The 25989-nt window shown below is 48.2% G+C and overlaps 1 protein-coding gene across 2 annotated transcripts in view; it reads right to left on the minus strand.

Annotated features, from left to right (window-relative positions):
• The window catches only part of DNAH9 (dynein axonemal heavy chain 9), a 136131-nt gene that overhangs the window by 14049 nt on the left and 96093 nt on the right, over window positions 1–25989 (minus strand). For both annotated transcript variants that reach the window (XM_072937044.1, XM_072937045.1), the window contains 6 exons: window positions 17718–17911; window positions 13002–13150; window positions 11422–11549; window positions 3220–3447; window positions 1125–1316; window positions 682–873 (listed from right to left, as the gene is read on the minus strand). In XM_072937044.1, the coding sequence (XP_072793145.1) occupies window positions 682–873; window positions 1125–1316; window positions 3220–3447; window positions 11422–11549; window positions 13002–13150; window positions 17718–17911 (1083 nt within the window). The remainder of the gene's footprint in view (window positions 1–681; window positions 874–1124; window positions 1317–3219; window positions 3448–11421; window positions 11550–13001; window positions 13151–17717; window positions 17912–25989) is intronic.

Here is a 25989-nt window from a genome sequence, read left to right on the forward strand (position 1 = left end):
AAGAGGTCAGCCCGGGCTGACCCAGCTCTGCCTGTGGCTGAAACACCGGGAAGTGATGGAGGAAGGAGAGTACCAATGTTTACAGAGCTGCTTCTGCTCCTGCTGGGAAAATTCTGTAATTGCTGGGATTCAGCTTGGCTCCGTGTCTCAGGCTGGACCTTCTCTAGCAATTATCTGCTGTGCATTTCAGCATCAGCATCCTGAAATCTCTTGTGGGAATTGAGCTTCCAGCAGTTAAGTTTTATGAACAAAACCAGCCTGATGTGCCTCTCTGCTAACTGCATTTGTGTACAAAGAGCAGATGAGATCAGTAAGTAGATCAACAAGACCCTTCAGTGATTCGCATCAAAACTGATGATAAAAAGAGCTTGAAAGGGCCATTTTAGCAAACAGTATGTGGATGTAATTTTCCAGGAGCCCCACTTAAGTCTCGAGCACCAATACAGTTGCTCTATTCATGCATGAACAGAATGAGCCCATGATGAAGTAGCAAATTACCATTAGACTTGGTTCATCCAGGGGAATGCTGAAACATCCACAGGAACACAACATAATGGCAAATAAGAGGAACAGTGCAGGAACACTGCAGCCCTGTTCCTGCCTCCTAAGGCAGATTATGGGGCAGTTAGGGAGGACATTCCATTTACATGTATAAATAATGCCAGCAAACAAAGAGCTTACCTGGTGATAGCCATTATAATCCATTTTCCCTGGGAGGGGAAACCCAGGAGCAAGGCAGAGCTCTCCCTCCAGCATTTCTGGCTTAATAAACTCTTCCAGGTAGGTTTTGCAGAGCCGCCTGTCCCAGTCATCCGTGATGTGACCTCCGTACATGATCTCACCCACGAGGTAGCGCAGGTCATCGTAGGGGACCTGGGTGGGGAGCAGGGTGGGCTGAACCTCAGCAAACAAACATCAGGCAGGAGTTAAATCCCCCCCAGGAAAGCCGGGGCACAGCACAGTGCAGCTCCCTGCTCAGCGAGTGGCACTGAGGTCTCCCAAATCCTCCCAAAAGCGCCCCAAACTCTGAAACCCAAAGACACCAAGGAAATGGCGTTTCAGGACAGCTTCAGGCCACCCTGGTGGTCCAAAGCCCCCAGACAGCCCCGTTGTGGTGCCCCCACCTTGGAGCTGGCCTGCAGGTAGTTGTGGAGCACGCTGACAGAGATGGTGAGGTCCCCGGTGCTGAAGGGGTACGGGCGGTTCCAGCCCTGGGCGCCGAACTTGCGCCGCTCCGCCACCACCGCGTGGAAATAGCACAGGGCAAAGAGGATGCTCCTGAACTCCTTCTCCTGGCTGCACATCTCCAGGGTGTCCTGCAACGCAGCACAGCTGCCTTCAGCCTCAGCGACGCCCAGGGAACCCAAACGCGCCGGGCTTTGGACAGGGCGAGTCACAGAGCCAGAGGCCAAGGCTCAGAAGCACCCCGAACCATCACCTTCAACCTCCGACCAAATACCCCCATCCACAACTAATTGTGAACCCTATTTTTTGAACAATTACAGCCATGTGTCTCCACCACTTCCCTGGGCAGCCTGTTCCAGAGCTTAACCAACCTTCCAGTGCAGAAATTCTTCTTAACATCCAACCTGAACCTCCCCTGCTGACACTTGTTACCTGGGACAAGAGGCCCATCAAATTTTCCTCCAGTTCATTTTTGAGTCATGCACACACGTATTTCAAAGTCAGTGGCTTTGCACTGCAGATTTATTGGCAAACTCTAGCAAATATTTTCTCACTTATCATTGACTGTTCCCAGCTCCGAGTGGCTTTGCACAGGAACACACACAGGGAGGGAAGGACACGTGCACCCACTCAGCGCCCCATCACCTGCATGTGCTCAGCATCCCTCACCAGAAAAATGAGGAGGGAGCCACAGAATCACGGAATTCTCTGTTGGAAGGGACCTTAAAGTCCGTGTTTTTCCAGCCCCTCTGCCATGGGCAGGGACACTTTCCAGTATCCCAGGTTGCTCCAAGCCCCATCCAACGTTTATCATAAAAAATGCCACATTAGACCTTTAATCCTCTGAGAGCCAGACAGAGCTCAGGGTCTGTGCAGAAAAGGGGGAATCCATTACTCTAGAGGGTGCAGTACATTGACCAAGTGCACGTGACAATCAAGAACATCCCAAAAGCTGTTTTTCCCTGGGTTAGGCAGCATTCTAAGCTCCCTTTATCAGCATTGTGATGAAGAACTGCTTCAAATACTTGCAGAACACCTTTCTCATTTCAGGAAACATCCCCAGAACAACCCAGTTCATTCTCATTTGGCCTCTCTTCACTTGTCAATTCTTCTTCAGCTACAAAGCAGAACAATATCCCCTGCACAGAATAAAGGGTCTTCTTTGTAGCCTTCAGCTGAAAGCTAAATTTGAACATCTCTTCTGTATAAAGCAGGGAAATGAGGTGTAAAAGCGACCCCACCCACTCGCTTCAGGATTTCTGATAAGAGATGTTTCATAATCCTCCAGCAATTTAGAAAATGCTAATTACTATTGATTGAAATGAGCAGAGGCAGGATGAAAATGTTACTTGGGGTGAAGGCTCTCCCCTCCCTTGTTCTGCAGGACATTTTGTGGAGCTCAGGATGATGAATGGCATTAACCTTCCCTGAGCACTGGCATGAATCCTTGCATGGTGCCTCCCCCCACACCTGCTCAGCAATGTTCCCTCCTGCACTTGGGATTCTTCCACACCAACATCCCGGTGTTGCTGTGAGCTGCCCCATGACCCAAGGTCCACAACTTCTTGGAGCTGCTGTCTCATCCCAAATAACAAGAAACTTTATGGAAAGAATCACAGAATGGGTCTTTAAACCTACCCAGTGCCACCCCTGCCATGGCAGGGACACTTCCCACTGTCCCAGGTGCTCCAGCCCTGTCCAGCCTGGCCTTGGGCACTGCCAGGGATCCAGGGGCACCCACAGCTGCTCTGGGCACCTGTGCCAGGGCCTCATCACCCTCATATCCTCCAATCCATGGTCACTTTTGGAATTCTATAAATACCAGATGTTGGAATAAAACTGGCTCTTTTTCTCCTTTGAACTTCCTTGGACCAGTGTGGTAGGAGAGGTGGTAATTCCACCCTCCGATGCACGGTCACCTTTGGAATTTATAAATACCAGACTCTGGAATCAAACTGGCTCTTTTTCTCCTTTGAACTTCCCAAACTTGTGTGCTCATTTTGTGGCCAGCAGTGACACCAGCCGTGCTCCTACCTGGCTGAAGTTGTCCAGGGCCTTGTGCAGGTTGGCGTGCATGCCGGTGGGCGCCTCGCTGGTGACCTTGATGGCGTTCTGCAGGATGCCCTGGGGAATGATGTGGCTCTCGGGGCACGGCGCCGGCTCGGCGCTCAGGAACACGCGGAAATCCCGGTGGCTGCCCTGGCTGTGCTGCTCCAGCCTCTTCTCCAGGGAGCTCAGCCACTTGGCCACCAGGTGGATGTTCTGGCAGGGACAAAGGGACAAGGCTTGCTCAGTTTCCCCATCACACCCCCATATTCTGAGCACCAAAATCCATCCCACTGATGGATGCCCCCTGGAAATTGGGTTTTAGCCCAGGGGTGTCTGTGTGCAGCTCCCAGCCCCAAAGAGCCAGGTGCATCAAGAACATTTACAATTCAAAATAATCAGTATAAATCAGCAGCAGAGCAGCAAGTCACAGCTGGGCTGGTTGGGCTCTCGGTGCTGGAATTCTCCTAATTTCAGCAATACCAGCTGAGGTTATTCCTGGGGAGAAAAATTATTTATTTTCTATATTTATTTTCTATATTTTTTTTATTTTAGTACTTTTTTGATTTTATTTATATTATTTTATATTCCTAAAAAAATACTTCTTTATTTATTTTTATCTGTTATTCCTGGGGAACAGAGTTGTTATTCCTAGGGTGTAAAGTTGTTATTCCTAGGGAGCAGAGTTGTTATTCCTGGGGTATAAAGTTGTTGTTCCTGGGGAGCAGAGCTGTAATTCCTCCCCCCAGCCCCACTGAGCTCAGATAATAACATTTGTTAATTTTGATCAGAATTACAGTGAGGACCCTCTATAGCAGTTCCTGGGCAAACAAGTCAAGCAGGTGATTTCACAAAGTCCTTTAACAAAAAAGGATTTATTAATTCATAATAAATTAATTAATTTATTTATTATCATCAATACCAGCTCTTTATCTTCCCCAAACCAGCACTGCTGCAAGTAAAAGGAAAGCTCTCACAGGCCACCAACCAGTTAAAACACAGCTGACAGGGGTAAGGAGGCTACTGATGGAGTTTTAACTCCTCACCGCATCAAAAAGAGCAAATGATTGGTGAGCTGACAAAATAACTCATAAGACAAAGGCGTTTCAAGTGTTGGAAATAAAGCCTGAAAAGAGCTGCAGGAGGATGCCATCACTCTAAGTGCCTGGCAATGACACTGCAGCAGGAATCCAGTGGTGATAGATGCAAAGTAATGCACTCAGGAAAACAGCCCCAGCTACAGATACACACACTGATGGGTTCAAAATTAACTATTATCACTCAGGGAAGGGAGCTCAGAGCCCTCACAGTGATTTCCTGCAAATTACAGCTCAATGCTTAGCAGTGCAAGAGCAAAGGAACGGGGAATAAAGCTGCAAAGGGGATTTTGCCATTCCATAAATCCATGGTGGGCCTTCATCTTGTAAACTGCACCCAGCTCCCACTCCTCTTAAATCTTACAGGATTTAACTCCCACAGAAGGAGACTCTCCATCAGCAGGGACTCGGCCATTTGGAGAGAGCAGAGCCTGGGCTGGAGGGAGGGAGGGAGGGAGGGAGGGAGGGAGGGAAGGGTGAGCAGAGCAGGCTGCAAGGAAAGTGGAAGTGCATTTTCATGTGACACAGAACTAAACTGCCAATTTACTGCTTCAGGGTGTTTGGGGAGTTGAGAGAATCACGGAGTGGAGCTGAGCTGGAAGTCAGAGAGGAACAGAATTGTTAATGCTGATTAAAAAAAAGCTTTAAAATCAGCAAATCCATCACCCCAGCAGCGCCAGCACGCTCAGCATGAGCCCAGGTGCCACAGCCACACGGGTTTTGAACACTTCCAGGGATGGTGACCCCATCAGTGCCCTGTTCCAACATTCCTGCCCCCTTCCCGAGGCTGTGGATGTCCTCTGCTGGTTTCTCAGGTGCCTCTTGTGAGGCTTCAGGTGAGCTGGGTAAGGACAGAGCCCAGCTGGGACTGGAAAAGAGGACGAACATTGCGGAAAGGAAAAGCTGAGGAGCTCCAGGCTGGGACAGAGTGGTGGCTGCTGGCACTGTTAGCACAATTTGAACCTGCTGCAGGGATGGTCAGCACTCAGAGAGGGACTGAAGGCTGTGAATCGAGAGAATTGCTGTTTGGGGAAGCCACAGACACTTTGCTGCCTCCAGCTCTGCTGGCCCAAATCGGATTGACATGGCTGGGAGCAATATTTTTATTTAGAACTGCAGAAATTCAGTCTCCTCACCTGAAATGGTTTAGGGTTGTGCTCACATTGCATGGATGAGAAGGAGTTTGGGGTGTGGGGGGAGATGCCTGGGCAAAGGGCTTGTTCTGGGGTTGTTCTTTCACAAACAAGGGCTGTGTGAGGAGCAGTAGGCAAAATGCAATTACACCCAAGGGCTGCTGCACCACTGCTGGCTTGATGCACTCAGGGTTTCAGAATTTCAGGAGATCAGATCATCCCCAGGGCCCAGACAACCAATTCACTCTACAAACACAAGTCAAACAATCAGGTAGGAGTGCACTGAAACCTGCAACCAAAGTGGTGCCAACTCCACAGAGATTTAATAAAACTGGGAAAGAGCTCAACAAAATATCAAAAGAAAAATCGTGCATTAAGTATCAGTTTAATCATAGTCTGCATATCTGACCTTAAGTGTTTTCATCTCTAATTGGTAGTTTCTTCCCACATCTGTTTTTGTGGTGTTAGATGGCTCAAAAATAATTGCTTTTGCTTGTGTTGACATGACACGAGCGATCATTATTTGTGGGTATCACTGCCTGCTAACAGCCAACTTAGGGAATATTTCCAGTCCAGTGATAATTGAGTGCATTTATATCCTGTCCTTTTGTGATAGAAGGGATGAAAAACAGGAATAGAGGCAGCCAAACATGGGCTGGTACTAAGAATTCATAATTCAAATAAATCTATCTGCCTAGGCCAGACAGGGACACTGCAGAAGGGATTCACAGGTGGGAAAGAAACTTTGCAAATTCATTCTCAGCAGACAGGGAACAAAACCTGAAAGAACACATCTAATGAGAACACATGGGCATAGTAATTGAGAGATGTGTCAGTTATCAGTTATTGAGAGATGTATCAGCTATCAGTGATTGAGAGATGTGTCAATTATCAGTAATTGAGAGATGTGTCAGTTATCAATAATTGAAGTATGTGTCAGTTATCAATAATTGAAGTATGTGTCAGTTATCAATAATTGAGAGATGTGTCAATTATCAATAATGAGTCAGCGTGGGCAATGTGAAACAGTTCCCCTGCACACTGACCACCCACTGACCATCCACACTGACCATCCTCTGTGCACTGACCATCCCCTGCACGCTGACCACCCACACTGACCACCCCACTGCCCACCCACACTGCCCATCCTGGAGCCTCCTCTGGAGCCGTGCTCCAGGTGACCCTGCTGGAGCAGAGGGGTTGGGCCAGATGCTCTCCAGAGGTCCTTCCAAGCCCAGCCATCCTGGCATTCTGTGATTTATGACACACTGACGAATCTCACACAGTTGTGCTCCAGGAGCTCACTGTTATTTGATTTAATGCATGAACCTGACTCAGTGAAGCAGCAACCTAGGAAAATGGAAAGATGCTCAAGAATTAAATTAACTTGATCACAAAGAGAGGGAAGTGACATTTTTGCGAATGGGTGAAGACTACAATTAAACTGGGAATATCTAATGTCTGAACTCTTCCCTGCACCAGTGCATTCGAACAAACACTAACAAATTTCCCTGTGTCTTTGCTGTTAAGCTGATCAGCCCCATTTGGAGACTGTGATGGCCACTGGGTCAGCAAAAGACTTCTGAGAGGGACAGAGTAGACACAGCTTGTGCTAACTCATAGCTGGGTGCAAAGCTCCTTCCTCCCTGCACAGAGCAAACCAGGAAACCCCTGCAGAGAAAGCAGATCCATGGACAGCTGGGCATGGCAGGGCAGAGATCACAGAGTCTCTGGGGCTGGGGACACCTCTGGCATCCTCCAGCCCTCTGCTCAGAGCAGGGCCAGGCAGTGCAGTGGCCCAGGAACACACCCAGGTGCCTTCTGGATGTGCCCAACATCACAAACTCTACAGGCAACCCCATCCACTGTTCGGCCATTCACATGGAAAAAAAAGATGGTATTTACATTTAAATGGAATTTCCTGAATTTCAGGTTGTCCCCACCAGCAGACAGCATTGGGAGAGTCTGGTCTTTCCTCCCCAGCATCCAGGGTGATGGAACCATCTCCTCTCCAGGCTGAGCAGTCCCAGCACTGCACAGAGCATCTCCAGCTGTGGGGCCCAGCTGTGGCTGTCCCCCAGAGCCTCGAGGAGCTGGCAGTGAGCTCTGCCTGCCCTCCCTGATGGAATGGTGCCCAAAGCCCTCCGAACCTCTGAACTGTGGCTAAGGAGACCCAGAGCCTGCTAGCAAATGGGTTTTTGTGGAGCTCAGAGGTCAAGCTCAGCTCTCCAGTGGCAATGACAGGAGCAGAGCAGCTGCTGGGCTTGAGCTGGGCTGCTCCTGCAGCCCTCAGGTAACAAAATCTCCTTTAAAGAGCTGCACTTTGCCCTCAGGGACTCCTCTTCTGCACCTGGACCATTTGTATTTGTAAAGAATAATTTTAGCTGTGGCCTTCACTCATCTGTCAGCACCCTGTACCAGAGCTCAGCAAAGCTGAAGCCACCAGACAGGAACAGCCCTGGTGCTGAAGGGGCAGGGAGCTGCTGGCCAGGCTCTGCCAGGGCCAGGGGGATTATCTTCCCATGGAAATGAAGGACTGGGTGGCTCTCTGCTGTTCTCTCTCATAAAACAAGTCATTTATGAGAATCTGCATTTTCAGCGTGAGCTGAGAATCTTTTCCCAGGGTGCTTTTGTCTTTATTTTGCCTCTTGTGGTGTCAGAAGGCAGCAGGACTGAGAGGAGGTGGCCCTGGGACAGCCCTTCCCAGCAAGGCAGTGATCCTGCTCCTGCCATCCAACAAAACCCTCCCAAACCTAATTCCCTGACCTGGTAGTTCCCCAGGTACGTGGTTCTCACCATGCCTGGGCCCAGCCAAGCACTGGTGATGAGCCACACGTGTAAAATGATGATCCCCCAGGTGTTTATGTGGGGGACGTGTGTGTGAGAAGCTCTGCTCCACGTGAGCCGAGCTGTTGGTCAGGGGATGGCCACAGACAGAAGCAAAGCCAACAGTTGCTTTTTGTCTGCTCAAAACCAAATGGGAAGCCTGGGTATAACTGTGCTGTGGGCGGGATACAGCCTTCAAATAATGAGCTTAATTAATCTGGGTAAAATTACCCTGAGATCTGCTCTGGCCTCTCTTTTATTATTAATGCAATGATCCACAAATCCTGTGGCACTTTAGTAAATTGAGTCATCTGTGTCATTGCAGATCTTGTACAAACACTCCCGGAGCTGTTTGTGAGGATGTGTCACCAAAACCTCGCAGGAAAGATCTTGCCAGATAAACCAAATGGCAAATTTGCTCCGATCCTGATGGCAGACCCTGTGTGACCCCTCCTCGCTGCCTCCCACTGCGATGAGTTTGGTTTTGCCAGAGGTCAGATTTCCAGCCCTGAGGAGGTTCTTTGTCCAACCTTCTACACCCCAGTTTGTCCACAGGGTGCTTTCATGCCAAATCTGCTGACCCTGAAGGAGCTTTGCTGGACCAGGAGTTGTGTCAGTGCAGGGACACACCTTTGTCCCCTGAGGCTGCTCTCCCCCTTGCTCAGGAGCACAGGGTGAGGGCAGGGACAGGCTCTGGAGCTGGGCAGCCTGGCCATCGGGGGGACAGGGAAATCCCTCTGGAACTGGAGCTGCCCAAAGCCCCAAAGCCGTGCCCAGAGAGCCAAGTGCCACCAAGGCACCCCCAGCTCCTCCTGAGGCCCTCTGTGCTGATTGCTCGGCAGCAAATTGGAAATTTGCTCCATTTTTTTTCCAATTGGAATTGGAAACAGAAGCAGAAAGAGCCCTGAGAGCTGTGTTGAGCCACCCCTGCCAACATGCCAAGCAAAGCACAGCACAGAACTGGAATATTTGCACGTGTGAAGTGTTACCAGCTCTGTGAGGCAACCCCAGATGTCTGAGTGACCCTGGGCAGTGCTGGCACCTGCAGTCCTGTCCCCAGGGCCACTGGGGCTCTGCTGAGCCTGCCCCACACGCAGAGCAGCCTGGCCTAACCCAGCTGCATCGAGCTCCTCTCCAAGCCCAGGGGACTGGGTCACACCTGGAGAACCTGCCAGCCCAACCACCAACACTGTTCTGCTCCAGCAATCTGATTTCTGCAGCTCTCCTCATTTCACCACAGAATCATAAAACCATGGAATGGTTTGGGTTGGAAGGGACCTTAAATATCATCCCATCCCACCCCTGCCATGGCAGGGACACCTCCCACTGCCCCAGCTGCTCCCAGCCCTGTCCAGCCTGGCCTGGGCACTGCCAGGGATCCAGGGTGGTCACCCTGTGCCAGGGCCTGCCCACCCTGCCAGCCAGGATTTCTTCTGATTTAGCCTTCAGTGTCTGCCTAACCTCTCACTGATTGCTCTGACCACCAGAGAAGATGGGAATGGATGTAATAAAAACCCTCCAGGCCCCCAGTGCTTGTCTGTTAGCTCTGAAACAGCACATGGAGCCTGGCACTGCTGACAGATCCCTTACAGCAGCACACCAGCATTGGAGAAAATAACTTTTCACTCTGCATTACTGAACAGCTCAGTATTTCCATCTGTACCAGCTCAAAGGCAGATGTCAGGATTGCAGCCCTCTGTATATTAAAAGCTCTAGAGAAGTTCAGCATTGTTTACCTCAGAGGGAGCTTGCAGAAAAAAAAAAAAAAAGAAAAAAAAAGAAAAAATTAAGATCAAAATATCAGGGATATTTAACTTCAATTCATAACCAGGCCTGCGGGCTCAGATCAGGACTCTGAGATTTGTCTTAATCTAATTTTATGCAAACAATTCAGTGATAATGAAAGTTTATATAATCCACATCAAGGAAATCAGAGGGGTTCCCAAAACCTGTAATGAGAGCCGACATCACCGAGTGCACATCAGCAAAGCCAAACCCTCAGTACATGAGAGGCTCCAGAGAGCACTTGACAGAGACAGAGCTCCCTGCACACCCCAGCAGGCTCTGAGGCTTTTTGGGGGGCTGCGATGGGAGCTGGCAGCCTTGCCCTGGTTTGGGATGCCCAGGGCAGCCAGCCCCACTGCAGAATTTCCTCTCTCAGCAGCTTCTCTGTGCTCTCGGAGGTGCAGTGTTGGAACTCAAAATGTCCCTCAGACATTTTTGGAGGTTCCAGGCCCAGGTCAGAAGCATTTTAGACCCTGGCAGGCAGCTGGAAACAGCTGTGATTTTGGGTTTGAGCCATGGAATGAGTTACCAACTTTGAAGGTGGAACAAGTGGTCACAAAGGGTTAGATAGTATAGTAGAAGTAGTTACAAAACAGAGGGGAAAATTTTTTAGTGTTGTACAGGGGGGTTTTAACACCTGTACAGGGGGGGTTTTACTTTGTACATGGGGGTCAGAAGTTTTTAGATGGAGGAAAATGGGCTGATCCTGTTCTTCCTCCTTCTTCTTCCTCACCTCCATGTTCTTGGTGATGCTGGCACTCATGGATTGGTTTAGAGTAGAAAAGCACCTTGTAACATAGATAGTAGGTATTGGGGAAAAACTGTAAACATATAACACGTAATATATCATATAAAAGATAGCAGCAGCCCTGGGCAGGGGAGAGAAGAAGCAGTCGGGAGTCAGAGAGGATGTCAGGGTGTGTGTGTGCCTCTGCCTGAGCTGTGAGCAAACCACAGCAGCCCCAGAAGAAAATCTTTTAGATAATTTGCAATAAACTGCCTTGAGACCAAACAACAAGAGGCTGCGGAGTTTTTCTTTGGAAGCACGGGTGGGAGGAGGGATTTTTCTACCACACAGGGCCCCTGAACCAAGCCCGGGGTTCCATCAGTGCAGGGGGCAGAGGATGAGTGCAGGGCTCTCAGAGCAGATAGGGCAAATACTCATGGAGTAAATAAAGGCACAGAGAGGTGTGGAACGGGCTCCTGCACGGGCACACCCCGCACACAGCTCCAGGAGGAGAAAGCCGAGCTGGCAGAGGCTGATCCCAGGGAGAGGCTGCCTGGGACACTCGGTGACACCGTGCCCGTGTCCCCTCCTGGCAGGAAGGCAGCACTGGCCACAGCCATACCTGGAGGATGACCCAGTGACCCTCCCTTGCAGCCACATCCAGAGCTTGCTCAGCCACCACCTCCTGGCCTTGGCCCAGGGAAACGTTGTGGAGGTTCCTGTGGTTGAAGGTGTAGCCCAGCTTCTTCCCTGGGAGGGAACAAGGAGAGATTTCAGCCACAAACCCTCACACAGGAGCTGTGAGAGCACTTCTCTGCTCTCATTCTCTTGCTCCCACCCGCTCCTTCCCAAGTGCTCAAACAGAGCAGCTTCCCCCAAACTCTTTAATTCCAGTGCAGCATCCACCCAAAGGTACCGTATTACAAAGTGCTTCTTGTTTAAAGAACATTATTCCCTGGAAACCTGGTGTAAAAACACGTTTTGCAGTGATAAGAAATTAAAATCTTTTCCTGCTGATCAACCAGGCTTTGAAAAGCTGTCGCTATTTGCCACAAAATGAGTACACAGAAGCTTGGTAAATTCAAAAGAGAAAAACACCCAGTGTTATTCCAACATCTGGTATTTATAGAATTCCAAAGGTGACCAAGGATTGGAGGATGGAATTGCCACCTCTCCAACCACACTGGTCCAAGGATCAATCAATCATTTCTCTCCACCCACAGAGAAATTTTTAAACTATTCTATTTATCCATAAAATTGTGTGGGAACTCTGACTCTCAAATATGTAAACATTATCAGAAGGCTAAATAAGTTTTGTGAGAACTTTAAAACTTTCAAAAGAACTATAAAAGAAAACTTAACACTTCTAAAAATCAGGCCAACAAACACCCACAGCTGACCACACACATGGACATCAGCTCCACAGCCGATCTTCCACATGGAAATCAGCTCCAGAGCTGATCACACACATGGAAATCAGCTCCACAGCCGATCTTCCACATGGAAATCAGCTCCAGAGCTGATCACACACATGGACATCAGCTCCACAGCCGATCTTCCACATGGAAATCAGCTCCAAAGCTGATCACACACGTGGAAATCAGCTCCACAGCCGATCTTCCACATGGAAATCAGCTCCAAAGCTGATCACACACGTGGAAATCAGCTCCACGGCTGATCATCCATATGGAAATCAGCTCAGGAAGGATGGCAGGGAAACCTGGAAACTTTGCCACAGAGCAGCAATCTGTTACAGGGAGCTGTTGCTTATTTTTAGTTATGATGAAATCACAGAATAGCAGGTTGGAAGGGACCTCAAGGGTCGTCTGGTTCAACCTTTCTTGGCAACAAGCATCTGGGAGCATGTGAGACATCTGTGATGTAAATCACAGGTTGTGCACAAAGGCAGCTCGGAGATCCCTGCACTGTGAGCCACACTGGGAATCCAGGCAGCGCAGGAAAGAGATGAGTTTAATTTAAACTTCAGATGAAAATCCCAAAAACTTTAAGAAAAACAATAAAACCAAACCAATATCCCACCGCATCCTCTCACAATTATCTATTTTTAACAAATTACTTCTTTATCTACAAAGAGATGAGGAAAAAAAAACAACCCAAAGAAAACAGGCATGTCGTGCTAAGATAATAATGCAGCAGATAAATAGCAATGCTGTGCTGTGCCTGGGGACAGGATTGATTTACCATGTTTCTCCACATCCTTCAGTGGGTCCACTCCTGGGGACAGGATGAAGAACATTGGGGTGCCAGGCCCTGATTCCTCAAAGGTTGTTGCAAAATCCAGCGATCTCCCCACCACGTATTTGCTGCCCAGCTTTTCTTCTACAAAATCTCTGCCAGAGAGAAAAAACTGTTGCCAGTTTGTTGGGAAAATGCAGATTCCCCTGCAAATAATCGATTATTTATGGTGGAATCCCACAATTGTTCAGGTTGAGAAGACTCCCAGGGTTAGCAAGTGTGACCACTGCCAAGCACCGCTGTGTTCACCATTAAACCATGTCCTCAAGTGTCCATCCACAGGGCTTCTGAGCACTTCCAGAGGTGGTGCCAGGGTTTGATAACTCTTCAACAGGGAAAGTTTCCCCTAATATTCAATCTAAACCTTTCCTGGTGCAACTTGAGGCTGTTTTCTCTGTCCCTGTCCCCCCCAGCTGTGCCCTGCTGGCAGGAGCTGTGCAGAGCCAGAAGTTCCCCCTGAGCTCCTTTTCTCCAGCCTGAGCCCCCCCAGCTCCCTCAGCCTCTCCTCGTATGACTTGTCCTGCAATTAGTTTTCATTTTGGTGATTGAAATGATTTAGAAACTGAAATTAGGCAAATGAGCAGTAAATAATTGTGGGGAGGATCTGTGGGCTGGGTTTCCAGGGCTGTTCCTCAGGAGCAATGCCTGGTGCTCTGCACAGGGCTGGGACACCAGAGGAGACACCAGCTCCTGCCAAACAAAGGCAAGTGTGTCACACTACTACACGAAATAACTCATTTATTTGTTGTTTTGTTTCTTTGAGAGATTAAATTTTTTTAAAGTTTTCTATACTTCCTGATATTTACATATTTCTGTTCAATTTTCTCACACTGTTCATGTTAACAATGATTGTTGTGTAATCTTTTCTGTGAGTAGAGAGAACTGATGGTCTGTTGGTTTGACCAGTGTGGTTGGAGAGGTGGCAATTTCACCCTCCAATCCACTGTCACTTTTACTATTTTATATATAGTGGAGTCAGAAAATAGAGTTTACTTTTTTAGTTCTTTTTCTTTCCTTTTTCATCTAACCTGCTTGTGTGAGTTATTTTGTGTTATAGTGTGACAGGTATAAACTTAAGATGCAGAAGAGGGAAAAGAGGAAGTTTTATTTCTGACTTTGTAATACATAGAATTTTAAAAGTGACAGTGGATCGGAGGGTGAAATTGCCACCTCTCCAGCCATACTGGTTAAACCAACAGTTTATTAATTCTCTTTTCTTACAGAGAAGAATGCAAAACAATCATTATTTACATGAACAGTGTGTGAGAGCTCCAGTAGAAATACGTAAACATCAGAAGGCATGGAAAACTTTTAAAAGAACTTTAAAACTCTTAAAATGACAGGCGACAAAGTGGGAAGGGAGAGCGGTGGGAGCTGCATCCACAATGCAAGCACTGGCTTGGTTCTGGCTGGGGAATCTCAGGAGGGAAGAAAGGAGCTGAGGTGCAAGATCCAAGAAGCTGCCACGTGTTGTGCAGCCCTGCAGAGGAAGCAGCGATGCACAGAAAGTCCAGAGGATTTACACAATTGCTTTGATCTGGAAGGCTGAAAGGGAAGAGCTCTAAGAATGGCTGGAGCACGGAGCCTTAGCATGAGAGTGAGCAGGGAGAATACAAAGGAGTGAGCAGGGAAAGGCTGAGCTCCACAGCAGCTGCTGGAAAAACCCCGTACAGGGAGAATGTTCTGGCTGGATTCCCCCAGGGTGAGCTCCTGACATCGCTGCTTTAAACAAAGAGAGACACTGAGCGCTGATTCAAGGGTAGCAATGTTATATTCAAAGCCCAGGAATGCTGCTGGAGCTCAGATGGATTACTCAGGCCTTTTGAAGGCAGCCAAATTCTTTCTAAGAGAGCTGAGATCCTCCTTCAAGGACTGCTGAAAGGCAGTTGGGATAGAAATGCCTAAGGGACTGCCAAAAAAACCCACACAAACAAAGCACTTTCATATTTTTGGTACCCTCCTTCAAGTAGATTTTTCTGTTGAGGGTCAAGATTTGGTAAATTGCTGCTGGAAAGGCTCAGGTCACAAAATTTAACCAAGCCCATCAGCTTTAAAGTCACAACACTATTGTCTTACTTCACATCTCAGCTCTTCAAAACTGCCTTGGAGACTCAGAAACACAAGAAGCTTTTTGAATAATTCAATAAGATTGAAGGGGGAAAGAGATTTACAGGGGGTAATCCTTTCTCAGGAAATTACAGCTGTTGGTGCATTGCTGGCCCTGAAGCTCCAAGGAGTGAGTCAGGGGCTTCTCCTGATGATTCCTTAGGCCTAGGGAATGAACCAGACTGGGCAAACACCCCCAGGGATCTGCTGGGAAGAGTGGCTGGAGCACCTAACCTTCCCAGGCTTGGATCATCTTAAATCCCAAAGAAATCCTACACCGTCATCACGGAGCAGGTACACACGGGGTGGGACACAAAGGGGCTTAGAGGTGTCTGAACAGCAGCTGGAAATGAGGCTGGGATATTCCAGGGCATCTAAAATCCCCCATGCCACCTGTGGCTGGGCTGTAATATTACTCCTAAAAGGCACCCATGGGCTGGTCAGGGAGGGAGGGGAAGATTTGCACTGGTTGTATGTCTGTGGTCAGCAGTGAGGTTGGCACATGAGATATTGATAACTGAGCTGTGCTTCAAGAAGAGTCCCCAGAGTCCTGGGGAAAGCTCAGTGAACCGTTGCTGTTTGAACTTCGAGATAAGAAACAAAACAAAACAAAACAAAAACCCATTTAAATACTCCTGTGCAAACAGAAAAGCTCGATGTGCCCATACCCTAAAAATACCCAGCCAAGCTTTTGTACTTGGATTCCCTTTTCATGAAAGAGAGACAGGAAAGGGGCTGAAATTTGATGTTCCTGTTATTTCTGAGCAAGAAAGAAATGAATTATAGTTGCATAAATGCACCTAAAATTCCAAGAGCTTATTTTACCCAAGCTAAACAACAACAGGAAAACCAACATTTTCAGCTGAGAGACACATGGAGAATCCAGCCATGAGAGTGAGAAATGTAAAAAGGTGGATTAATATCAGTGTTATGATAAACTGTAGTATTTATTCTAATAAAAAATGATAACATTGACCACAAGGAGTTCCTCAGTCTTGTCTGTGTTTTTCTGTGAACCTTGAAGCACAAACTGATGTAGTTCATACACTGAGTAAAACACCCTGCTGTGTGCACATCAGGTGGTGCAGGAATACAAACTGCTGGAGAAACAGAGGCATGAGAGACACAGAAATGCCAAAACACTGCCCAGAGAAGGGAAACCAAGTCCTCAGGGAGTGAAAGACCTTTAGTTCGTCCTGGAACGAGGAGGTTGCTTTTGCATAACTTCAGGAAGTTTAGCCTCGCCCAGTTACCTTCACTGCATTATTTACCACTACAACTTTCAGAACCAGCAGCGCATAAATTTTGCATTTTACAGGAAAAAAAAAAAAGAAAAAAAGATAAAACCTCTGTAGGACATTTCTTTACTTCTACTCTCATTCTGGTAGAGAATGCCCAAACTGATCCAGTAACTAAAACGGATGTTCCCGAGCTCAGAGTGCAGCAGATGTGTGACAGCTGTGTGGTGATGCTCATTTCTGACTTGGCAGCTCTGCCCCTCAGCCTGGTTACACAGCTCCATCCCTGCTGCTGGCAGTGAGCTCGGGTCCCACTAGGCAAGAAATTCCACTTAAATCCAATGTGCTGATTGCTTGCAGAGCTCAGAGATCAATGAATCACACAAGGGTGGGCTGGAAGGGACATTAGGGATCATCCCATGGGCAGGGACACGTCCCACTGCCCCAGGCTGCTCCCAGCCCTGTCCAGCCTGGCCTTGGCACTGCCAGGGATCCAGGGGCAGCCACAGCTGCTCTGGGCACGCTGGTGCCTCCCACCCTCACTGCGCTCATTCAAGACCCCTGATAGGAAACCACACTACAGAACTCGCATCCTAAAAACGTGCTGACATTCACAAATCCAGGCACACCCCTGAAATCCTCCTGCTGCCCACCTGTGGGAGTCCAGGGCTTCCCTCTGGCTGCCCTGGCAGGTCTGGGACCCTGGCAGGGGTCAGGAACCCCCCTGGACAGAGCCCCCAGAGACACTGGCTGTGATCTCTGTCCATGGAAAAGAGTTTTCAATCTTACAGGATGGATTACAAGCTCTGAGTGTTTGATATAAGTAATAACTAAGTGTGGCACGGGTGCAAAAGTAAAATTTTAGGATTCTAGATTAGGGGTCCAAAGGGGACAAGATGGAGGAAATTGGGTGTGCCTTGTCCTTTTTCTCCTTCTTCATGCCCTCCATGTTTCACTGTGGTGTTGGCATTTTTCTGTTGGTTCAGGCTGGGGACACACTGTCCAACGTAGGTGACAGATATTGGCACATTATTGTAAATCCAGCACAGGTAGTTTCTGGTATTTAATGTTTGTAACATCCCACTGAGGGCAGAGCCCCACACGCTGCCCTGCAGGACAGAGCTGCGGCAGGGCAGCAGAACATGTTAGAGATAAACAGAATAAACAACCTTGAAACCAGCACAGATGAATTATGGCTTCTGCTTTGGCAGCAGGGCAGAAAGACAGAGACTTTCTACAATCCCAGAATCATCAATACCTCAGATTCCAACACCCACCCAGCCCAGCCCAGCCCAGCCCAGCGCTGCCCCAGACCCACCGGACGGCGCAGGGGACGCGGTCGGGCCGCAGGGCGCGCAGGATGCACAGGCGCTGCAGGGCTGACTTGTTCTTCCAGTCCTGCGGGAACCTCTCCTTCTCAGGACACTCCGAGTCAACAAACTTCTTCCACCGCTTTGCAGAGCCCTCAATATCCCGATCCAGGTTTCGGAATTCCTCCATGGATGAGAGAGCCTGGAAGAATTCAAGGAAGGTGAGGAAGAACAATCCTCTGTGCCTCTGAACCATTTTTCTAATTCGACTGACTCCTCACGTTTTGCTCCACCAGGGAGCTGGAGTCTGGCACCACAGCCAGAAACCCACCAGGACCAGATTTTGTCCATTCCCCTTGGAAGGTTCAGTTCAGGGAAGGATGAAAGATTTTGGAGTCAACCAGTGTGCCTAGTTCTTTACCCAAAAATGGAAGAATTCTACTTTCCTGTTTGGAGCTTCCACATTTCCCAAGCTCTGCACTGCACTGGGAAATAACTCTGAGCTGCACACAAAGTGCCAGCAGCTCTCCTCACAGCTCAGGCACACAGAACAATCCTTTCCCAGCCCCAGAACCAAGGACACCGCTGCAGCTCCAGCCCCAAAAAGTGCAGCCAGCAGGGAATGGAGGAGAGCAGCCTGGGAGGGTGGGACTGCAGCACCTGGAGCTGGAACTGGGCACTGAACCCCGATGTGGGAATGGCCCAGAACTCATCAAAGTGTGAGAACTCCTGACTCTGAGTCCACCTTGGGCCCATCTTGGGTGCAGCCCTGGCTGGGCTCTTGTGCTGCCCAAGGTGTGTCCTTTGAGGCCTTTTCAGAAATCCCTGCTTTATTCCTTTAACACCATCTAGCCTCCGTTCCAGGCAGCCTCTCCTGTCATCATCCCCATGCCAAATTCCCAGGGATCCAGACAATTCCAAGGAGACTGTGAGCAAAGGAGTGATTCAACAGCTGTTGTTTCCATGTGTGGATTTGCACCAACAAGGAGAAATGTCAGCGACAGAAGGACTTGCTCCAAACCCAGCGCCAGTTCCTGATTTCTGTGAAAAGCCAGAAACCAGAGCACTGAACGTGAGAAACTGAAACTGCCAGGAATGATGGCACAGGTTCTCACCTGCCAAGCCCAGGTCCTTGCAGCAGTAAATGTATTCAGGGCACCTCTCATGGCTGAGCGAAATATAACGGCAAATGTTGAATTCGGGGAATTCTCAGAGCAAGTGCTCATATAAAACATCTCCTCACTGTTGACTTTTGACGTGATTTACTTAAAATATCACTTCAGAACCTTGGCTGCTGCTGCTCCGAGAAGTCTCTTGGCTGATGTTAACAAGGGAGACTCTGAAAAATTGCTTATTTCTGACTAAATGACAGGAATTATGGTCTCCCTCTCTCCCTGAACAACATATTGCAGAATCATGAGAGTTCTAATTGCAAATAAAACCTCCGTATTATATAAATAAACACTAAAATTGTCATTAGCCAACAATGTTAATAGCATTTATCAGGAGTGATGGTATTAATGGGAGATGCTTCTATTTAAAAGACAGTGGAGTGAAAGGTCTCTTGATCAGTAATCTTTATAAGAATATTAATTGCTTTTTAATACCCCTGCTGTGAATTTTTCCAAGAAACTTATTCCAGAACTAAAGGATCCCTGTTCCCAGGCAGGAGTGGTACACTGGGGCAGCAGATGGGAACTGCACATCAACCTGTGCAGACTATCTATTTTTGTCCACATAATGAAAAGTACTTTTGTCACTTAGAGTTGTCATGGAAATTGAGAAAGACAAAAAATACTAGTCAAAATAGAAAATGATCCAAAGGGCTGGAGGACTCGAGCTCTTGTCTTTGCAGCCCACACTGTGATCACCTCTGTGGCTGGAAACAGGAGGGGCTTGAGTTTATGTCTCAAAATGAGACTTTTCCAGCAAAACAGGGCTCTCCATCCCATGGCAGGGAGAGGCTCCACCATCTTCTCAGAGAAAGTGGTGTTTCATTCAGTGAGTCACAGACAAGCTGCTTTATCACTTCGGGTTTCTCTGGCAGCTCCTGTGTGGTGAGAAGCAGCGTTCCCGTGGAGCTGGAGCGTCAGCAGCTCACACATCCCCAGATGCAGAGCTCTGCCAGGAAACACAGCAAGGAGCAGGCACTGCTGCAGGACACCAATCCTGGGTGCCACCACCGAGCTTGGGTGGCTCCACACCCCCAAGGATCTGAGGGAACACGGGGATCTTCGTGGTGGGACAGGGAGGAGAGGAAACCCTCAGAGTCCAGAGGAGCCCTTGGAGAAGAGGACAGCTCCACAGGGCTGCTGTCACTGCTGCTGCACACGAGGAATCTCCTGCTGCCAGACACAGCACAACAAGTTCTGGACATTTATTAGAGGGAACACTTGCTCTGATCACTAAAGGCAACCGTTCTAGGGAAGCCATCTGCTCAAACTGGCCTCAAGTTTAGGTGTTGCTTCACAAGATGTTATAAAACCTTGAAAAGACCCAAACACATATGTTAGCCCCATCTTGTCCTCCCCTCAGTTCTGAAAGGAATTATCCTTAAAAAAAAAAATATATATACATATATTGTTTTGCATCTTAAAATATTTCCATAATTAAAACACCCCCTCCTCAGAGTCACCTGGCTAGAGAAGAGCTCAGGCAGGACAAAATCACCTCATTGCTGAGCCCTGTACTGACACAAACAGGGTGAAAATAAAACAGAGCCAGTAAAGGCAGAGCTGTCAGAACACGCCTAACACCCAGTCTGTAACCACCCCCCAGCAGCCACAGGACTGTATTTTAAAAGACAGAAGAAAATCAAAATAAAGAAATTTGAAGGTTTTCGTAAAAGCTATCATTATCATTTGAGGCTTCAGGTTATATCTGGTTTTTACTTTCAGTTTTTACTAACACATCTTGCTTTTCTTTAAAAGAACTTGTGTCTCTGCTTTAAAAAATTAAATTCTGTAGGGAACACATTGAACATCAAACATCTATAAAAATCACACAACCTGACAACACTGGAAAGAAATGATATTTAATATTCTCCCAGTTTTAATAATTGGTGAGATGATTAAATCCTGGTGATTAGTCATGATTGCACTTGCAGAGTTAAGGAGCTGTGGAATTTATGAATTGAGTTACACAGTTTTTAGGCAGAGATCCACAGAGGTCCTTGGTGAGCTTGAGGGGTTTGGAGTGGCTTGTGGGTGAATTTTGTGACCATGGTGGGATTCAGGAGAAGGTTGGACTCGAAGATCTTGAAGATCTTTTCCAACCTTCACGACCCTACAATTCTGTGATCCCCCAAGCACTTTGTTAAGGTCTTATGCTGTCCATGGGCACATTTCAGCTAACATTGATAATTCCTTTCTTTCATTTCCTGCAGCTGGCTCAGGAGTCTTTAGGAAAACCAGCATCCCCACAGCTGGAAAATGACAGCTCCTGGAAGAATGGCAAAGCCAGAGCTGCACCTGGCCTCGATTGATGGATTGGATCATTCAGGAAAAAGACGTATAGGCAGATGAATTGCTCCATTTAAATACTACTGTTAACTAGAGGAATTAATGTAGCAGATGATGGATTATTTACAGTCTCTCCCATCCTGGGTTTTGGGTTGTATTATTCATACACTGAAGGTGTTATTTTCTGTTTAGCCGCCCTACCTGAATAATTTAACTCATAAGAAAAATCTCTACCAAGGTGAAAATAAAGATTTGATGGGGTTTGCCAAGCTTCAATCAACTTTCAACACAAAAATATTATTTTAACCTTCCTTATTTCTTTCATAAAAGCTGACTGACAAGCTCAAGGCACTGTATGCCCCTGTCTCCTTTCAAACTCCTCCTTGCTGCTTCTACATTTTAATGGGGACAGGAGGTGTGCAGAGCCCCACCACATCACTGTACAAACCCACCCTGTTATCTGCAGGGTCCCAGGGTGTCACAACATGCAGGGTGGACACCACAAGCAGTCTGATGAGCGATGGGTCAGACCTCAGCACCTTTCCTCAGAAAATTTCCAGTGGAATATCACAAACTGGGGAACAATGGCTCCAGCACTCATCTCCTTCCTACCAGTGCGTTCTGAGAGCCAGCTCCACTTGATGGGAAAGGTCAGTAACAGAAATGAGACTTAGTCACAGTCTTTGTATTCTCATTGCTTACAGCCACCCACCATTTTTCCTCATTTTGCCTGAGATGTTTCCCAGATGGGTTCATGTTGACATTTTCTCTGCATTTTCTAAAGAAGTTGTTCAAGTGGGTTTGAGACGGGGCCTTGCAAAGTCAGGCTCTTCTCCCAAGCCATGCTTTCCATCTTTCCTCTTTGCTCTTGGATGCCTCTCAGCAATCAGGGACACACAGCCAGAACCAGAAGCTGGGCACGGGTCCCCGAGGGCAGCTGAAAGGTGGTACTTGTGTATTTCTGAAAACTTTCCTGGATTTGGTTGTTATAAACCCAAGATGGGCCAATGCACAGAAAAACTGAAAGAGAAAATACGTCCCATTGCCTGCAAGAAGTCAGAATTCAGCTGGAGCAGCTGTTCCAAGTGTCCTTTTGAGAGCTGGAAAGCTCTCAAGGTCCACTGCCTGCTGTGAGTATTTCCTGCACATTTCTTCTCTTTACTGACACAGGGAACCAACTGCTTTTTCTCTTCCAGAGGACACTCTTGGAGATCAGACCTTCCTGGCCTCTCAGTCCTGAGGTCCTCAGACAGAACTTTTCTGCTCTCCTCCGTCTCTTCTCACAGTTGTGTTTTCAGGTGTCTGAGCGGAGGGCAGAGGGCTCCTGGTGGGGTACTGGGGTCCACTGATGTTCTATGCTCACGTTGTGGGAATGAAACACAGATCATGAGAGCCTCCAAAAAAGGCCATCTCCTGTTCCCCAACCCAGGGAGAGCTCTGGTGTTTACCCAGAGGTCACTGCCAGGCAGAGTTGAGCTGAGCACTGGGTCTGCAATCTCCACAGCTCCTCATGTGAACCAGCACAGGCAGGGAAAGGAACCAGGGAGAGGGCTCTGCCACACAGTGAGGAGCTCCAGCACGTCCTTCAGCACTGGATCAGATAATTGTTTAGGTTAGAAAGGACCTCTAAGATGACCAAGTCCTCAAATGCCACATCCACATGGCCATTCCCTCTCCTCCTGTCCCTGTTCCCTGGAGCAGAGCTTGACCCCCCGGCTGTCCCCTCCTGTCAGGAGCTGTGCAGAGCCACAAGGTCCCCCTGAACCTCCTTTTCTCCAGGCTGAGCCCCTTCCCAGCTCCTTCCTTCCCTGGACACGCTCCAGCCCCTCCAGGTCCTTCCTGTCCTGAGTGTCCCAGAGCTGTCCCCAGCCCTGGAGGTGCCCCAGCAGTGCCAGCACAGGGGACGGGCACTGCCCTGGCCCTGCTGCCACAGCCCAGGTGCCCCTGGCCTCTTGCCCACCTGGCACACCTGGATTCATGCACAGCCTCTGTTTCCAGCACCCCCAGGGCCTTTCCCACTTTTCCAGCCCCTCTGCCCCAGCCTGGGGTTGGTGTGACCCAAGGGCAGGGTGAAGCCATTGGTTCCCTTTCCTCCCATTTAGAGGGTGAAGAGGCTTTTACACTCCAAATGCTCAGCTGACAGCAGGCTTTGTGTCAGGGAGGATTGAGAGGGAAAGACAGAGGCTTAGAGCATCCAGAAAAACTCAATTTCCACTCTGCAATCAAACCGACAAAGGGCGTCCTTAAATATTTGATGCCATCACAATCTCTGCCATATTTCAGATAAGCATCGGATCGTTAGCCAGCAGGTTAGAAAAGGGGGGGAAAAAATGGTAAAACCTTCTCAAGTAGCATTTCTGTGAGACATTGGGAACATTTCTCTGAGACTTGATACAGAGGACAGAAGAATGTCCTTAGGAAACTTCTAGATGAGAGCAGATAAATGCCCATTGAAGTGTCACAATCAATGTTTTCTATCAAAGATGCTCTAAAAGGCTGGACATCTGAAGAATGGAGTTAATGGAAGATATTTAATTAAGGCTATGATCTTCTGGCATAATAATAATTCTGGATGTGGGAGGGAAGCTGTGAGCTGTGAGCCTTTCCTGTCTGACCAGCCTGATCAAAGGACATTGCATATGCACAGAGAGCACAATGTATGCAGCAGATTGTGCCACAATGAATCTTGGAGAAGAATGAAAAATTTCCTCATCTAAAAAGTGCAAGAAGTGAAAGTTGGAAGAGCAATTTTTGTTCTTTTGTCCAAAAAAAAAAAAAAAAAATCCAGTTTTCTTAGATGCAAAATATATGATTCGGTATTTTATCTCATAAGCCACATACGCAATCTTATCATCTGCATTCTGCAAAATTATAAATATGGAGTTAATATACGACTTTGTCTAGGGCTGTTCTCCTCCTCGAAAGCTGAATTCAGTATTTAGAGCTCATTATTCAACACCACATTTATTAAACAATGCCCTTTCAGTGGCGTTTTCATATCTACATAATGAAAATTCTTCCTCTTCAGAAAAAGATGAGGGAAATGATTGGGCTAAGAAGTAATCCAGGCTGGCCAGGTGTACTCCTGCTGTGCATTAACTGCTGCACTCATCCCATGGGACACATCTGCATTCAGCGCTGAAGAGGCACTGCAGGAAATACCACAAAGGAAATCAGGCTGGGGAAATGCACATTTCCAGTTCCCCAACACGGCGACAGCCACGCGCACCACGGGGAGCCACAGGGCAGCGGGGAGCAGCTGGAGCTGGGACAACTTGGGGGGAACAACCCCCAGAAGAACCCTCACCACCTGGCTTTGGCCAAAAGCAAAACGTTTTGGTTGTGAAGACCACAAGGGCGCAGCCAGTGGCTCCATCAGGAGAAGAGCCCAGGGGATGCTCAGGTGGTCTCTGCACACAGCCAGGGCTCTGCTGTGTGGGCAGAAGGTGTGACCATGCCCTGTGGGAGGCTGTGCCTGAGCCACTGAGGGGCACAGGGTCCAACCTCAGGCCGAAACCCACACCCAGAGGGCTGCTCCAGAGTAAGGCTGGGTCAGACGTGGGCTGAAGGAGTTTCTGCCTGGGTCTCAGAGCCCAGCACAGCGAGGGGAAGGCGCTGCTCCCTCCCTGCTGATCTGCTCCTCAGTCTGTGCCTCCAGGAGGTGGCCAGGCACAGCTCAGGGTGAGCCACACAATGTGCCAGTGTCCTGCTGGCTCACCTTTGGCTTTGGTGAGCTCTCAGGAAAAGGCTGGACACAACCCAGGGCAGGAGACTGCAGGGCTGCCTATGGCAGGCACATTCTTCTCTCTCTCAGGATTTTTTTCATGGAGGAGCACAGAGGAAAGAAAGAGAAAACAATTTCTATTTCTGCTCCTTGCTTTTCCCATGTGGAATGTGTGTGGAGAATTGTTTACCTGGGGGTGGTTGCTTGGTTGGATTCTGTGAGGATTGTTTGAGCCTGGTGGCCAATCCAACCCACCTGGGGCTGGACTCTCAGAGAGGGGCACGAGTTGTGAGGAGTTAGGTATGGGAGTTAGAAAAGTAGGTTTGTAGTTTGAGTATCTCTTTTAAATAGTATATTAATGTATTCTAGTATAGTTATAATAAAGAAATCATTCAGCCTTCTGAACTGGGGTCAGACATCAGCATTCCTTCCCACTGGGCTCACCTGCATCTACACCGGCTGCCCGGGGAGGTGAGGTGGCTCTGGCTGGGGAGCTCTGGGGAGTTTCACTGTGTGCAGAAAACAACTGCTGGCTCATCTTGCTGCTTAATCTGATACAATCTGAAAGACCAAGCAAAGACCCTAAAGAAGACCCTACAACCAAATGACATAATTTCAACATCAGGCTCAGAGAAGAGCCATGACAGGAGCTGTCTGTCCTTGCCCTGGGGATAACCAAGAACAGCTCGACAGGGCAGCCTGCCTTCACACAGGTTCAAAGGACCACAGGGCATCAACTCAGAGATGAATTCAGAGAATACTTCACCCTCCAGAGGACAATCCCTGCATGCATTCTGTGTTAATTCAATCACACAGCAAGAATTCCCAAATGGCATTTGCACCTGGCACATGCAGCAGCAGCACTGTGCTCTAAGGTGTGTCCACACATTTACTGGTGAGGAAACCACCAACCAAGCCAGGAAGCATGGCCAGCTGTGCACGGACACAGAAAATGCTTTCAGAAATACCAACAGAAATAAAAACTGTCAAGGCAGACTCTGGGAACACAGAGGGGGAGAACAGTACAACAGGCTGCAATAAAGGAAATTGAAAAGAGACAGAAAACCTCATTACAGGAACAAAAGAACACTTTTG

The sequence above is a fragment of the Taeniopygia guttata genome, chromosome 18 (genome assembly GCF_048771995.1).
Source record: "Taeniopygia guttata chromosome 18, bTaeGut7.mat, whole genome shotgun sequence".
NCBI lineage: Eukaryota > Metazoa > Chordata > Aves > Passeriformes > Estrildidae > Taeniopygia > Taeniopygia guttata.